Source organism: Trachurus trachurus (assembly GCF_905171665.1).
Source record: "Trachurus trachurus genome assembly, chromosome: 8".
Classification (NCBI taxonomy): Eukaryota; Metazoa; Chordata; class Actinopteri; order Carangiformes; family Carangidae; genus Trachurus; species Trachurus trachurus.
In genome coordinates, this window is record NC_139905.1 from 22,110,093 (window position 1) to 22,125,567 (window position 15,475).

The 15,475-nt window shown below is 43.7% G+C and overlaps 1 protein-coding gene across 2 annotated transcripts in view; it reads left to right on the forward strand.

Moving 5' to 3' along the window:
* The window catches only part of llgl1 (LLGL scribble cell polarity complex component 1), a 37,364-nt gene extending 23,006 nt beyond the window's left edge, over positions 1-14,358 (forward strand). For both annotated transcript variants that reach the window (XM_083977096.1, XM_083977097.1), the window contains 14 exons: positions 796-863; positions 1,354-1,528; positions 3,057-3,161; positions 4,594-4,886; positions 4,998-5,148; positions 5,242-5,380; positions 5,465-5,778; positions 6,258-6,449; positions 7,340-7,412; positions 7,778-7,892; positions 8,652-8,716; positions 10,147-10,282; positions 10,386-10,468; positions 12,015-14,358. In XM_083977096.1, the coding sequence (XP_083833222.1) occupies positions 796-863; positions 1,354-1,528; positions 3,057-3,161; positions 4,594-4,886; positions 4,998-5,148; positions 5,242-5,380; positions 5,465-5,778; positions 6,258-6,449; positions 7,340-7,412; positions 7,778-7,892; positions 8,652-8,716; positions 10,147-10,282; positions 10,386-10,464 (1,905 nt within the window). In that variant the 3' untranslated portion in view covers positions 10,465-10,468; positions 12,015-14,358. The remainder of the gene's footprint in view (positions 1-795; positions 864-1,353; positions 1,529-3,056; positions 3,162-4,593; positions 4,887-4,997; positions 5,149-5,241; positions 5,381-5,464; positions 5,779-6,257; positions 6,450-7,339; positions 7,413-7,777; positions 7,893-8,651; positions 8,717-10,146; positions 10,283-10,385; positions 10,469-12,014) is intronic.
* The last annotated feature ends 1,117 nt before the right edge of the window (positions 14,359-15,475 follow it).

Here is a 15,475-nt window from a genome sequence, read left to right on the forward strand (position 1 = left end):
ATGCATGTAAGCAGCTTAACCTGAGTACACCTTAAACAGAGTATGGCCAGCCAAACTACTCATGCTTTAAATATAGCCATCGACACTAATCGGCGACTGAGTACATACAAACCAGCATGCTCACAAGCTGCAGGATTTTATTTGGCTCCCTTCCAAATGGTTGGTTGTCATCTCCAGACTCAGCTGCTGCCTCGAAGTCGAGAGAAGTCGAACTTGATAGAAAGCAAAGTGAAGCCGATCCAAGTGAGGATATTGCGGTCAAATGGATGTTATTACTCACGGCGCTTGTTGATCTGAGCTCAGAGGCTGGCAGCTCGTCAGCTCCCAGGAAGCCCAACAGGACCGTGACCATCATCCCGCTGGTGGTGTGTGAACTTTAAGAGCAGGTGTCGGCAGTTAAAGGCTTTGCAGAGTCTTTGTAGCTCAGATCAGCTGTTTGATCAGTGGCAGATTAAACTAACACACACAGACACACACAGACACACACACACACAGACACACAGCTGGTATGCTCGTAAGTCAAGGCTGTGTCTGTCTGTGTGAGGCCAAACCAGAGAGACTGGCACCATAACAGAGGAGGCAACAGAAGCAGTTCGCTGTGCGTTTCTGGGCCCATGTGGGTATGCCTGTGTGTCAGGGTTAGTCAATTCTGAGATTGGGGTCATGGTGAAAATTGAAAGGGTTAGGAAATATGCTGTTTTCCTGTCAAATTCAATACTTAAGTTTTTTGTCTTCCAGCTTTTTTTCCCCCAATATGACAAAGCTCTAACTTCTCTCCAATCTGTGTCTGTACAGAGTTGGCCCATATGTGGAGGGAAAAACCTGGCACCTCCACCCAAACAACAGGAGCTGCTGTTGACAGGGTATCCACACACACACACACGCACGCACTCACACTGACACTTAACTACTCACAGGCTACGTCCACACTAGGACTGGATTACTTTTTTCTTTTTCTTTTTTTTTTTTAGAAATTGTGACACAACTTTGGCACAAATCTGCTGCTTTCTAGTTTAGAGTAAATGATTTAAAAGTTGCATGTAGATGTGTTTGTTTTTTTATTTCTGATCAGAACCACATGAAGTTACTGGATAAATCCGGATTTGCATGTGACCGGAATTTTTCAGCAGTGCCATGACAATAAGAAAATCCTGGGACATTTGGAAGAATTTTGCTCCGGATATTTGGCAGAAGTAAAACTGGTTGAGAGCACAATAAGAATCAACTGCAGAAAGCAAGTGCAATGGATTGATTGATTGGAAACTCCAGAGCCACACATGTTTAGTTCTGAAATGCATCACCATCATCGTACTTTTGTTGTAATCGTTCTTTGAACTTGTGCTCGTGTTTCAGACACGAAGACGGCACCGTTCGCTTCTGGGATGCATCGGGCGTCGCTCTCACGCCGCTGTACAAACTCGGCACAGCCAACGTCTTCCACACCGACTGCGACCCCAGCGACGACCCTCAGGACCCCGGCGACGACCCCGACATGCAGCAGGAGGAGGAATGGCCTCCCTTCAGGAAGGTGAGAGCCGAGGAGGCGTGCATGAGAAGAGGTTTAATGGAGGCGTTTGAGTTAAAGATCAGGCGCAGGGTTGTATTTTACAGGCTGGTGTAATACAAACTGTGTGTTTTATACACACACTCCATGCCGTAACGCTACATCTGTGGCCTAATTTTCCCATCTGAATGCTTTCATGTGTTTGATTTTCAGACAGACCCACCCTTATTGTTCCTGTTAAAAGTTGACCCTTGAGGAACCACAGTCGGATTCTGTTTTCTGTGCAGAATTACATTTAAATGAAGTGATTCAGCACCGGGAAGCAGGACCAGGGAGGGGCTCTGGCTGAGAAATCTGGTTCTTTATATGCTGACAGGAAATGGAAGATGGGTCATGAAGCAAATGAATATTTAAATGAAGTGGTTCTGAGTGCTCGGGTGGATGTGCAAGATAAGCATACAGTATCATGGGATCATAAATGGATTAAAGAAAGATTAGATGTCGTTCTGAGTGTACACACACACACACACACACACACACACACACACACACACACACACACACACACACACACACACACACACACACACACACACACACACACACACACACACACACACACACACACACACACACACACACACACCTCTGCAGGCTTGTTTTCCCATTCCCTTTACTCCCTTCTTTTCTTCCTATTCACTCTGTCACCCCCCACCCACCTTTCCACATGTATCCTGTGGTAACAGAGCTGCATGTTCAGGAATGTGGCCCTCATATGGGATGAAGAGTCTTTCCTTTTTTTCTCCCCTGTAATGAAAACCAGACCAATCAGCCCACTCTTTCTGTCTCTCTCCCTCTGCTTGTGTGTGTGTGTGTGTGTTAGTGACCAACTTCTCCTACTCCTTGTTTTGCCAAGACACATTTCCCATGCAAGAGGAGATTCTGTTGGAATTCCTACTGTGTTTGTGTGTGTGTGTGTGTGTGTGTGTGTGTGTGAGGGAGACAGGCAGATTAATGCACATGTTTTGCTGAGTATGTATGAGGGGAAACGGGGGGATTGTCCTGGCATTTGGCAGAGATTAAGTGGAGAGGGGCTGCTGTAGAGGGGAGGGTGAGGGGAGCTTCAGATGGGCATGTTGACATTGATCTGCCTGAACTGAATTTGCTTACGCCCTGTTCAGATCAGTTATTCAGAGTGAGGCAACACTTGTGCAGTGGATGAGATGAGAAAATAATCTGCATCTTTGACCGTTTTTCTCTGGCCTCCATGTACAGGCTGTTTTCCCATTGAAACAACGTTGCCTGGCTGCAGGTCACGTGACTCACTTATTGGCATCTTAGGTGTCCCTCATATAACAACAAGTGGCTTGGCTTTCTTGTCTTGTTTTGTATACAGTATTTAGAAAGTGTAACCATGCCATGTTACAATCAGCTGAAAGGAAGTGACATTGAAATGTGGATTTAAAAAGTTGATGCGCACAAACCACAGCCGTCTGTGTATAGTTTTCATAAATCCAACTAACTTCCAGTCCCTGTGTGTTTTTGTGTGTAGGTGGGCTGTTTCGACCCGTACAGTGATGACCCCAGGCTGGGCATCCAGAAGATCAGTTTGTGCAAATACAGCAACAAGCTGGTGGTGGCTGGAACTGCTGGACAGGTGAAGATGCACACACACATACACACACACTCACACACACACAGAAGTAAATCTAATCTGAACTCTCTCTTAAAATATCCCCTGCTTTTAAACCCCATTACAATAACTTGAAAGGGTCAAAAACATTCAGATGCACCTCTGTGTCTACACACAACACACTGTATTGTTATTGTTGAGTTGATTTCTTAATATTAGCTCTGAAGTTAAATGGCTCCATGTTGTGTTTTCTCTGGATGAGATGAAGCCAGTTGAGGAGATTGGCAGACGGAGAACTGCAGCTGTAATCAAAAAGAGATCCAGCACTTAATAGGCGTTTTGTGTTTGTCCTTGATGGCAACATCCTTAAAAAAATCCTTAGGGTCAAAATGAAAGAGGCTTATCCTTCAGGGAGTCTCAGTGTGCTCAGCAAATTTAATGCCACTGAGGCGTGAGGTATCTCTTGTGTGCCAAGTTGACATTTTGGCTGAGCGAGATGCTCAAAGGAAGTCCAAAATGAAAAGTGTTCATCCCGCTGGGTACGCGCTGAATACATTTCCTGACCCCCCCCCTCCCCAAGATTTTGATATTTCAGTGAACAAGAGGAAATTGTGGACTGATAGTGGTGCAGAAAGAAAGGTCAGGGAATCTGAAAACATTAGCTTTCATCTTGTGAAGAGCATGAATATGGATGGAAACTGTTCCACATTTAGAAAATCATTTGGCTACTCTCTGCTGCACTGAAAGGTGCATGTTGCAAAAACTGACAGATAAATAAATGTAAAAATATCTCTTTTTAATCAGCTGTTATAAACTATTTGTAATTCCTTTTTTGGAATCCTTTTTGATGTTGGTGGATTTGCAGGAGATGAGCTCATTAATGTGAAACCAGACGCCCCATGACGAGTCAGTTTTCTGTATCTGTGTCACGTGGGCTTCGCCGCTACACCGCCCCTTTAGGAGACTAGCAGCAGGTCTGGAGTCTATTGACTCCAATGGGAGAATTGAACGTGAGCACAGATTATGGTTGATTCTTTCACCCAATAGTCACTGAAGTAAATATTGGACTCATTTTTCACAAGCCACATCTCATCTGAACATTTTGACACGAAAATGGCAAATTTCAGATGGACAAATATAGATCTCCTAGGTAACGTCTACTAACATTCATGAACGTTCGTGCTAACTACGATATTTGATGTTATAATAAGGAAAAATAAATAGCTCACTTTCTTCTACCAACAACGTTTATAAATCCACACACATGAGGTGGGGTCTTGGGTGACCACGCCCACTTAGGAGACGGAAGTGTACCATTTCATATCATTAGTGCAGCTTGTAAAGAGCCATCTTGTCATAGTAGAGCATCTTTGGTGCAACTGCATCAATGTCTTCTCCAGATGTCTCCTGCATCTGGCACTTGGAACTGAATGAGCCACCTCTCTGATGTCTCCAGGTGATAGTGTTGGGTTTGAGCGACGAGCGCTCGGACCACTCGGTGGACGTGTCGGTGGTCGATCTGCTGCAGGACAGGGAGGGCTTCACCTGGAAGGGCCACGACCGGCTGGAGCCACGCCTTAAACCCGCCCCCTTCCCCCCGGGCTTCCAGCCGCAGGTGCTGGTGCAGTGCCTGCCCCCGGCCTCCGTCACAGCGGTGGCGCTGCACGCCGAGTGGAACCTGATCTCCTTCGGGACGAGTCACGGATTTGGCCTGTTTGACTACCACAGACGAAACGCTGTGCTGGCCAGGTTGGAGTCAGAGCCCAGTGCTTGGTTCTCCTGCAGACAGGAAAAAGGCTGTTGATAAATGAACAGACTCGATCCAAAACACGCTGCTTATTTCTCTTGATGTGCTCGTAGGTGTACCCTGCACCCTAACGACTCGCTGGCGATGGAAGGCCCCCTGTCCAGAGTCAAGTCCTTGAAGAAGTCCTTAAGGCAGAGCTTCAGACGCATCCGCAAGAGCAGGGTGTCGGGGAAGAAACGCACCATCACCACACCCACCAGCAAGGTAGACGAGCTGCACCAAACATGTAGACTGAAATAATTTTATTTGTTTATTTATTTATTTTTATTTATATTTATTTAATTATGATCCGTGCAGGTCCAAGAAGCCAACGCCGCTTTGGCCGAGCAGGAGGAAGTGGCTCCGATACAGCGACGGATTGAACCTCGGTCAGCAGACGACTCGCTGTCCGGAGTGGTCCGATGCCTGTGCTTCGCTGACACCTTCCTACGTGACGGTGCGTTCACTTACTGGTCCAGATTATGGACTCGGCATCTTTGATTAGTTTTACGACTTTGCCATTATTTATTAACTTCCTCAGGTACACACCACGGCCCCACACTATGGGCGGGCACCAACTCGGGCAGTGTGTACGCCTACGCTCTGGAGGTTCCCGGCGTCGGGTCAGGACGCGTGTGTGAGCGGGGCGGAGCGAGCGAGAGCAGCGCGTGTGTGGAGGCGGTGTTGGGTAAAGAGATTCAGCTGATGCACAGGGCTCCCGTGGTGTCGATCTGCGTGTTGGACGGCCGGGGGAAGCCGTTACCAGACCCGTATGAAGCCTCCCAGGACCTCGCCATCGCCCCGGACATGACCAACACTCACTCTGTCCTCATTGCATCGGAGGAACAGCTCAAGGTGGAGACCAAAAAAACGTTTTTTGTAGGGGTGGGAGAAAAAATCGATTCACATAGATATCGCGATATCTTTTTTGACGATTTTTAAATTGATTTTTTTTTTTTTGAAAAAAATTTTTTTTTTTGAATGTTTTTTTGTTTTTTTTGCATTTTTTTAAATATTGTGCAATGTGTATTTGTTAGCCTCTTTTACATACAGAGAGTACAGGCTTTGAAAAGGGTTTAAGTTCACTTTATAATGGAGTATGTTAATTTATAGGCTCCTACAGTATTTGTGTGCAGATAAATGTTAAAAATGCAACTAAAAATCGAGAGAATCGGCAATATCGTAGAATTGCAATTTAAATCGAATCGCCATCCAAAAAATCGTAGAAGAATCGAATCGGGAGAAAAGCATATCGTCCCAGCCCTAGTTTTTTGTATTTAAGAGAGCGGCAAAGACTAAAGACGTTACAACAATCCTCTTCTCTCCCTCTGCAGGTGTTCTCTCTCCCCAAGGTGAGCGCAAAGACCAAGTTCAAGCTGACGGCGCATGAAGGCTGTCGGGTGAGGAAGGTGGCTCTGGTGGTCTTCAGCTCCACTGCTCAGGAAGACTACAGTGAACACACACTGGTGTGTCTGACCAACCTGGGAGACATGCACCTGTTCAACATCCCAGCTCTCCGGCCACAGGTGAGAGGATCTGGTGGATTTAGTGGATCTGGTAACGGTGCACTGGAACAAAATATCAGTATGGGAATATATTTTATTGCTTCCTCTTGCAATCTTTATTGATACACTGGCAGCAAGCACACTCTAAACAGATTGTCCTGCCAATTAGAGTCACTACTTCATTTGGTGGCACTTATCAAATGAATGAGGATAAACTTGTAGTGAAGAACAAGGACCTGTCCGAGGAAACGCAGCACACAGTGTGAGCAGTAAGAGAAACCAATCAGAGGTGTTCTATCAAGTCTAAAGTCTGGGCCACTTCTGCTTTCACAACACCCACAGGACAAACAATCGATAGACACACTCCCCACAAACAGCCAGGCTTTATTTTAGTCTGTCACTCACACCTGGTAATAAACACACAGATCCTTCATGATGAGCAACTTGTTGGCAATCAGCTGATAATGAGACAATACACAATATAAATACACACTAGGGAGGACACAGCTTATTGGGGGTCCATAGGAAGAGAACACTGACAAAGAGAAAAGACACGGTTTAGACATAATTTTTTTGTTTTGTTTTCAGTAAACTAAATTTACACTAATTGAGAATATTGTAGTGAGGCGCAGTTGCATCTTTAATATTAAACTACAGAATTCTGCTACTTTCTGGCAGCTCGGCCATTTGGCAGTTTATGGCTACGACTAAATGACAGTGAATGCATATGTTACCATGAGAAAATTAATTCTTGCTTTTTTCTTTAATAATTGCTTTGCGGTGTATGGAGTATCACAGAATTTGCTGTATGAGACACCTTTGTGATAGCTTTGTCATCATCTGCAGTGTGTAGAGTTGTTGTGTGATTCCCTCTGCTACCTATAACTGTTGCCTTCTTTTCGTGCCTTCAGGTGCGCTATGACTGCATCCGCAAAGAGGATATAAGCGGCATTGCATCCTGCGTTTTCACCAAGAACGGGCAGGGTGAGGAAGAAAACGACTTTGAAAACAGTCAAAATACTGTTCTATTTTATTTAAACACCAGGAGTTGCAGTTTAATGTTCAGATGATGACTCTAACATTGTAATACTGTGAAACATGATGTCACATGGAGTCCTAATGAAGGGAGAGATGAGGAGAGCTTGGGCCAGGTGAAGTGTCAGTACTTGGTTAGGGTTAGTGTTTTTACACACTACTGTAGTATCAAATCACACAGATAGTTTTGATTTTATTTTTCCAAGGAGACCTCTTCCACCCTGTGCAGTAAAGATGAAACATTATATGTAGTATATAAAATGTGAACAGCACTAGTCACCGTCTAATTGTTGTTTATGTGCTGCTCTCCACAGGCTTTTACCTGGTCTCCCCCTCGGAGTATGAACGGTTCTCACTCTCTGCCAAGGTCCTCACTGAGCCGCTCTTCTCTGTTCAGTTGGACCGACCTCTTGAACCAACACCTGCCAGGTAACACACAGGCACACATACACACACACAGAGCTTAGTGTACGAGAACATTAGCAAGATCCCTGTTTGGAGAAAATTGGTCGTCAGGCAACTTAGAATTTGCAATGCTAATTTAAACAACATGGCAAATCTCTTAATTTGAAGAGAAAAGTTAGTGTAAAATTAAACTAATGATGGGAAATCTGGATTCAATGTGCTAGTATATGGCACTATATTGATCAATATAGTGTTGTCAAATATTTTCAGGAAAATCATCCAAACTGTTCTACACCTAGAAATGTCAATGGGCTGGATGCCTCCATATAGAGTATTGTAAAATAGTCTTATATATTTTTAAAGGAGCCATTGTAAGCCTGTTATGGGCCCTGGTGGTTCCTGGACCCCACATCTGCTGCCACCCACCCACATGCAATAATATCATACCCCCACTGAACTCGACTACCTCTGACCACCGTCTCAGCTATTATGTATATTGTGTTTTTACGAGTGTCCTGATTTTATTCTTTTATATCTAGTATATTTTTTATGACCTGGAGTAGCACCTTGAATTTCGCCATGTAGTCGCTCTGTGTGTTAATATGATGACAATAAAGCTTCCAACATTGGGAAACACAAATCGTGTTGTTGGTAATGCTCTCTGATGGGCTCCTACCAGCTCTAGGCACTCGGCTGCATGTGAAACCAAAGAAATGATTCTCTGACTGTTTTTACTTGTCTGCTGCCAAAGTAAACGGTGTGTGTGCTCATGTGTCTCCTCAGCGATGGTACGACAACGCAGCCGCAGGCCAATGGAACCCACAAGAACCAGATGGGTCAGGCTGAGGGTACGTCTGAACACACACACACACTTTCCTCTTTCATTTTTCTCTCCCCTCTCTGTTCTCCCACTTCATCTCTCTCTCTCTCGTCTCTCTGAACCTCTTAAACCCCGACTAGGCCTCGCAGGGGGTCCCATCTTGTCTCTATGGTAACCATTCAGTATGCCCCAGTTGCCTCTCCTGCCCAGCACCTCCCTCCCTGGCAGGAAGTGATGGTTGTTGTGGCGACCAGAGTGGAGTTTGTTTATGTCCTAGAGGCCCTGTCACAGAAACCTCAGACTTTAATAACTACTCATGCAGGCGACACACAGTGTTTTACTGTATTTTCCCATTTTTGAAAATTGTTAGAATTAATGCTCCATGACAAGAGTTTATAGGAGAAAATGCAGATTTAACAGACCTAACAGCGTTTTGATGGCACCACTTAGAGGGTGACCCAGCCACTTCTGACTTGCCTCTGGTTGTACTGCACAAAGGGGAATTTAGGAATTTATAACCAACCTCCTTTTGAGAAAATGAATGATTTTTTTTTTCAAAGCAGATTTTCACAGTAGAGGAAGGATTTGTGGCAGCGTTTGAAGAAGTACTGTAGACTATGGAGTCATTTTTGAGAGGCCTATTCTCTAATGTACATCAGCTCACAGAACTGTCGTGTCCAAATAACTTTAATGTGAATTAATAGAAATATTTTTTGACCCCTGGAATGAGAGCAAATTCAGCATATTGACAAATGATCATCTTTTTATAACGCTGATGGTGTGAATGTGTCGTCAAGCAGTTGATTATTTACACATCCGTCCACAACATTGACGTTCATTTAGAGTCCTGCCAGCCGGATCAACAAGTTTTCACTCCTTTGAGCTGCTTTTGGTCTCCTCGGGGAGGTAATCAGCTGCTTCATTGCTACATGCTCCACTACGTTCGTTCACCAGCCAGTTGTTAACTGCCAGCTGTGTCTGTCCTCTGTTTGCAGCAAAAAAACAAAACAAAACAAAAAAAAGCTCTACCTCTACCTCTTTCCTGCACCAATTAGACTGATTTTCTGGAAATTTTACTCTTTTGGTTCAAAGTAATAAGCGAAAAGAAGCAGTAAAACGAGGTGAAGCTGTGGGACTCTCTGTGGTGTAGTCCTCATGATCAACTCCTCTCACAGTGCGAATGCTAACCGAACCTTACTTCAGATAAAAATACTGATTAGAGCACCTTTACTTATTTAATACTAATTCTAAACTAAAATTGAGAGAGAAGATCTTTTGATGTCAAACCACTGCAGATTTCATCATTTGATCCATCCACCATTTTTCATCCTGTGACCTGTAAAGTATATTTGCTCTCAAAGTGCTGCTGCTTCCTGTGTCTGTTCAGCTTTAATCCATTACAGCTCACAGTGCAGACACATTGTTTGGCCCCTGACTCTCTGGGTGTCATCCTCACAGGGCAAACAGAGGGGCCACCGAGCTCCCTGTCCTCTCCCGTCCTGGACACCCCACTGGACTCCCCCCTCAGCTGTGCTGACCTCACCCTCGACTCCACTGGAGAACTCACTGTGGAGGACGTCAGGGATTTCCTAACGTAGGCGACACACATTAACATTACACATGCACTCACAGGCAGTGTTGTGTGTCTTATAATCAAGCATTGTTTCATTGTGTGTGTGTGTGTGTGTGTGTCACAGCACTGTGGACGAAGCAGAGAACAACCTGAAGAACATTAAAGAGGAGGAGGGACGCTCACCTGGCATCCTCATCAACTGAACAGGTGAGAGACAAAGACGCATCACGTCCTCGTCACAGTTCCTTCACTGTTGACTCGTCGTAGTCTCATAAAATCAACAGTGCAAGAAGAATCACACTTGCTTATACACAACAGTGTGTATTTGAAAGCGGTAGACACACACACAGACACACAAGCAGACACCTGTTTCTAATGGAGCTGGTCCAGAGTGTGCAAACTTCAAAGAGTTGTTCTGTCTGAGCGCTGCATTCCAATAACAAGCCGTCCACTCTGTTTCCCCACTCTGTGTCTTTGAAAAGCCAGTGGAGCAGAAATCATTTCCACTGAGGGCAAACCAACACACTTCTGCACTTTTCACTGTCTCACACTCTGGTTGTTCTCTGCTTGGAGCTGCACCAGGCTTTATTGTCTGCATGCAGCCTCTGTGCCAGTTTTCACAGATTCGCAGTCTTCACATTTATCTCTATTGTATTCATCGTTTTGAGCTGGTTGTGTGTAACCCCACTCCACAGTACAGCAGTCTTTACCTTTTCACTGTGAGGCTCTCTACAGCTGTGATACACCTGTTACAAACATGTAAGCTCCTTCCAGGTCAGTGAGTGTTTTTTTTTACAGGAGATAATCATCACAGCTCAAACACAGGAGGCACTTACTGCTGACATTTTGTCAAAGAGACAGAGAAGCGGTCACGGTGTGAAGTGACGAGAGCACAGCGCTCATCAGTCCACTCACATTACTCTGCTCTGCTCTCACAGGAGCCATGAATCACAGGGTGATGGTTGTTTACATCTTTTTCCCTCAGCCTGGTCTGTGCTTCAGTTTTTATAACTCTGCTGCCCCCTGGTGGTGATGTAAGGAAATAACACACAGAACAACTTGATGAAAATAATGGTGTAATTAATTAATTATTCAACATATATATCTATTCAGAGCCTAAAGTGGTGTCTTTTTAATTTTATTTTGTCTGAAAACCCACACACCTTACATCAGTTGATTTACTGACTGTTGCAGCAAGAAATGAAATTGAACTTGATATTCTGTTGGTCTTTTTGGATCAAAACTAATTCCAATATATGATCTAACATGTCTTGCATATTTTTTGTTACTGGCCTCCAGTGTTCTCTTTTTCTATTGGCCATATGATCTATACAAACCCCCACCACACATGCAAATAACATGACTTGCTGTGGTTGATATTGCAGTGTATTTTACGTAGTTCATGTTTAATATGTTATTTAATTATTTATTGACACATTGCACTTTATATGTTTTTTTTTTTGTTTTTGTTTTTTATGTTTAACTTTTTAAATGGTCTTTGCTGCTACAGGAGAGAAACTGCCAAAGGAAATTTCATGTATATATCATGCAATGACAATAAACATAAACGTAAACCTAATATAAAGCACACCTGCTTCTACCCAGTGTCATTGAACTCAGCACAGACGAGGCCTCTTGTTGCCTTTGGTAGATTTCCAGCTAAATGATGTGAACAGTGTTTGGAACAAAGCTGTGTCTCAGTGTAAAGTTGTGATGTCTTTGCTCATCTTCTCCTCTGATGTTGCTGTTGAAGTATTACAGGGAAGGGCTCGAGTGGTCTGGATGGACTGGATGTCAGTGATGCACCACAAACATCTCCCATCAGCCACTGCGAAGCCCCCAGCCAGCACTCTGCACTCGCCTGGCACAAACTGGGAGGAAAGCCTCGCTATGGACAAAGAATACATTGAAGACTCTTGTTGTGGCTTCTTCTACTGGAAGAACTAAATCAACCTCTTCTCCTGTAACCACTTTGGAAACATGACATCACGTCCCGCATGGAGACACCAAGTCCAGCTGAGGACAGCCTGGTTCTGCATGGACGCGGACCTGATGATTCTGATTTCAAGAACAAACGGCTGAAATTTCCATCATCCATATCGACGCCCGGTGCGATCAGTCAGCCTTTTCCCCCCGGGGGCGACTCGGTGGTTCCAGGGCATTTCCCAGCCAGCGGAGGCGGTCGAGCTTAATGACTGTGGCTCAGCCTTCGAAGAAAGGGCTGTTACACTCTGCATGGGAGACTTAGCGGTGACGTTTCTGTTTTTATTTTTCTACCCACAGTTCTGTGGCGTGCCTGTATCGGTCCAAGTTTTCCCCCCACAGTTGGAACTGGAAGCGGCGCTCCGTTGCCAAACGCGCCTGTCGATTCCTTGTGCACACTAGATGTGATGAATTGTCGTGCACGCTGCTTAACAACACCACAGCCCTGTGTGAACGACCCTGTGTATGAACTGAGGATGTCCAGCTGAGACTGGAGGAGGGAGCGTTGTAGTGTTTGAAGAGATCAAAACTAGAAAATGAAGTATTTTGAATATTTGAGTATTACAAGTTGTAGCATTTCTATTCCTCCCCTCTAAGGTGCCAGTCGGGGCAGTTGATTGCCTTTTACCCAGTGTCGTTTGCGGGTTGAGGTGGTGCACAGATCAACTATCAACCCGAGCTGTTCCACAGAAGCACATTTTCACCAAGGTTTTAATAAGCTCTCCGTCTACTCTCCTGGTACTGAAGGAAAGAGCCGAGAAACTGAAGGTGCTTTGTATCGCAGAGATTGACGTGTCTGTTACATATGTTTCTAACGGCTTTTGGAGAAAGTAAAGATATTTTAAAGACAAAGAGAGTGCAAGGGCGCAGGAGGAATGAGCTGACAGTAATTTCAAAGGGAACCAGCTGGTGAGGAGGAAAGTGAAGGTGGTGCTACGATTTAAAAGACTAGAGCATATTTTGGTGAAATAATATTTTTGACACTTTTTGAAATAACTTTATCACTAAATGCAAGGTTTAAGTTGTGAATGCATACTTGGTTTATCTCAACTGCAGTCTAAATTAGTTAAATTCTGGTTTTTATCAGACAAACGTGGGGTTACGGTACGACACAGCTGCAGTGTGTATTCTCAGCAGCCTGATGCAGCTGCGCCTCCAGCTCTCATCTCTGTGACAGCAGCTCTGTCCTCAGTGAAGACTTTGATCATTGGGACCATTAGATAAGAGGTTAGTCTGTATTGTGTGATTCCTCAGGTTGAAGTATGAGATGAACACACAAGTTCATTGTTTGAGAATAAAGTTTCAGTTTTTATCCTCAATTTCTGCTCGTGTTTGGTGAAACCAGGGCTGATGAGATCATTTTGAAATCAAAGACATGAAGGTAAAGAATGTGGTAAGATAAGGAGCCTGGAGTTGAATCCTCCCCCCTCTGTTAACATTTCATCATCTCACACAGAAATCTTCTTGACAGGACTCAGGGAAGTTGTGGCGAAGGAAGCAAAGTCAGTCTGAATGCTAAATGTAACGTATGGTGATGCACCCAGGAGATCTCGGCTTTGGGTTTTTCTGCGAATTGGTGCACTCTGGGTAATATTGGCGAGATGCAGAGCTTTGATCACCAGTACTTTTAAGTTTTTAAAGTCTCACCGTGTTAAAAAAAAAAAAAGAAAAACACAAATTTATACAATATCTATATCTAGGTCCTGAAAAGACAGGTTTATAAGGGTAAGCCAACGATAGAGTTAAATGTTAGAACCTGTCGTAGCCGGAAGACGGCGCAGTATTCCTAGTGTCTCCATCACCTTGTGTAAAAGAACATAAAAAGTAAAAAAAGGGATCTCACTACTAACTAATGTAGCTCAACAGCTAGGACTCATGTTCATGCTTTTTTTTTTACTCAAGTACGCTTTTTTTGGTTATTTGGTTGACACACGAATAATTAACCCTTTCATGCTACAGCTGGCACAGATCACCTTTTTAACTCCACAGTTAAGATGAATTTGTTTCTACTTTGTGATTCAGTTTCGTGTGTAGGATTTTAATCGGGTCATTTAGCATTTTTGGCTGATGAAGAATTGTGAATGTTAATAAAATTATTTACTCTCTCCATGGGACTCGGTCTGCTGTCGTGCTTGTCAGAAAAAAACACTTTGTTGTTAACTGTTAATGACTCTGTACACTGCAAAAACTCAAAATCTTACCAAGAATATTTGTCTTATTTCTAGTCAAAACAAATCTAATTCTACTTAAAATAAGACTCATGACGTTAAAAAGTAGCTTGTTTTTAGACCGTTTTTACTTCTTTCAAGCATATTTTCACTTGAAATAGAAAAATCTGATAGTGGAGCAAGTTTTTCTTTCTTATCACAAGCACTTAAACTTGCTTTCACTGGCAGATTTTTCTACTTATTTCAATTGAAAATTTACTAAAAACAAGTTAATTTTTAGGTGATGAGTCGTATTTTAAGTGGAAAGAGATTAGTTTAGACTAGAAATGAGACATTTTGACAAGAAATAAGACTTTCTTATCCAAGAATTCTTGGAAAGATTTTGAATTTTTGTAGTATAACAGTTTTTTTTTCCATATCCATTCAATAGACTTAAATAGGTTAGCTTAAAGACATGCAACAGGGAAACGTCTGGCCTGGCTCTGCACTAAACACAAGCATCTCACCATCACCTCCAAATGTTCAACAAATAATGTTGTGGATTTTATCTTAATTTTAGACTTTTATACCAGAATAAACGATCAACTAAACTCTGGGGGGTTTATGTGTCGAAGTCTATTTGCAGAAAACTTTTTAGAGTATCTTCACTGTTTCTTGGTCAGGACAGTTACTTTATACACACATACATACACTATATTACCAAAAGTATTCGCTCACCCATTCAAATGATCAGAATCAGGTGTCCTAATCACTTGGCCTGGCCCCAGGTGTATAAATTCCCTTAGTTCCAGTGAAAGGAACTTTGAATGCTTCAGGTTACCAAAACATTTTGGACGATTCCATGCTCCCAACCTTGTGGGAACAGTTTGGAGCGGGCCCCTTCCTCTTCCAACATGACTGTGCACCAGTGCACAAAGCAAGGTCCATAAAGACGTGGATGACAGAGTCTGGTGTGGATGAACTTGACTGGCCTGCACAGAGTCCTGACCTGAACCCGATAGAACACCTTTGGGATGAATTAGAGCGGAGACTGAGAGCCAGGCCTTCTCGACCAACATCAGTG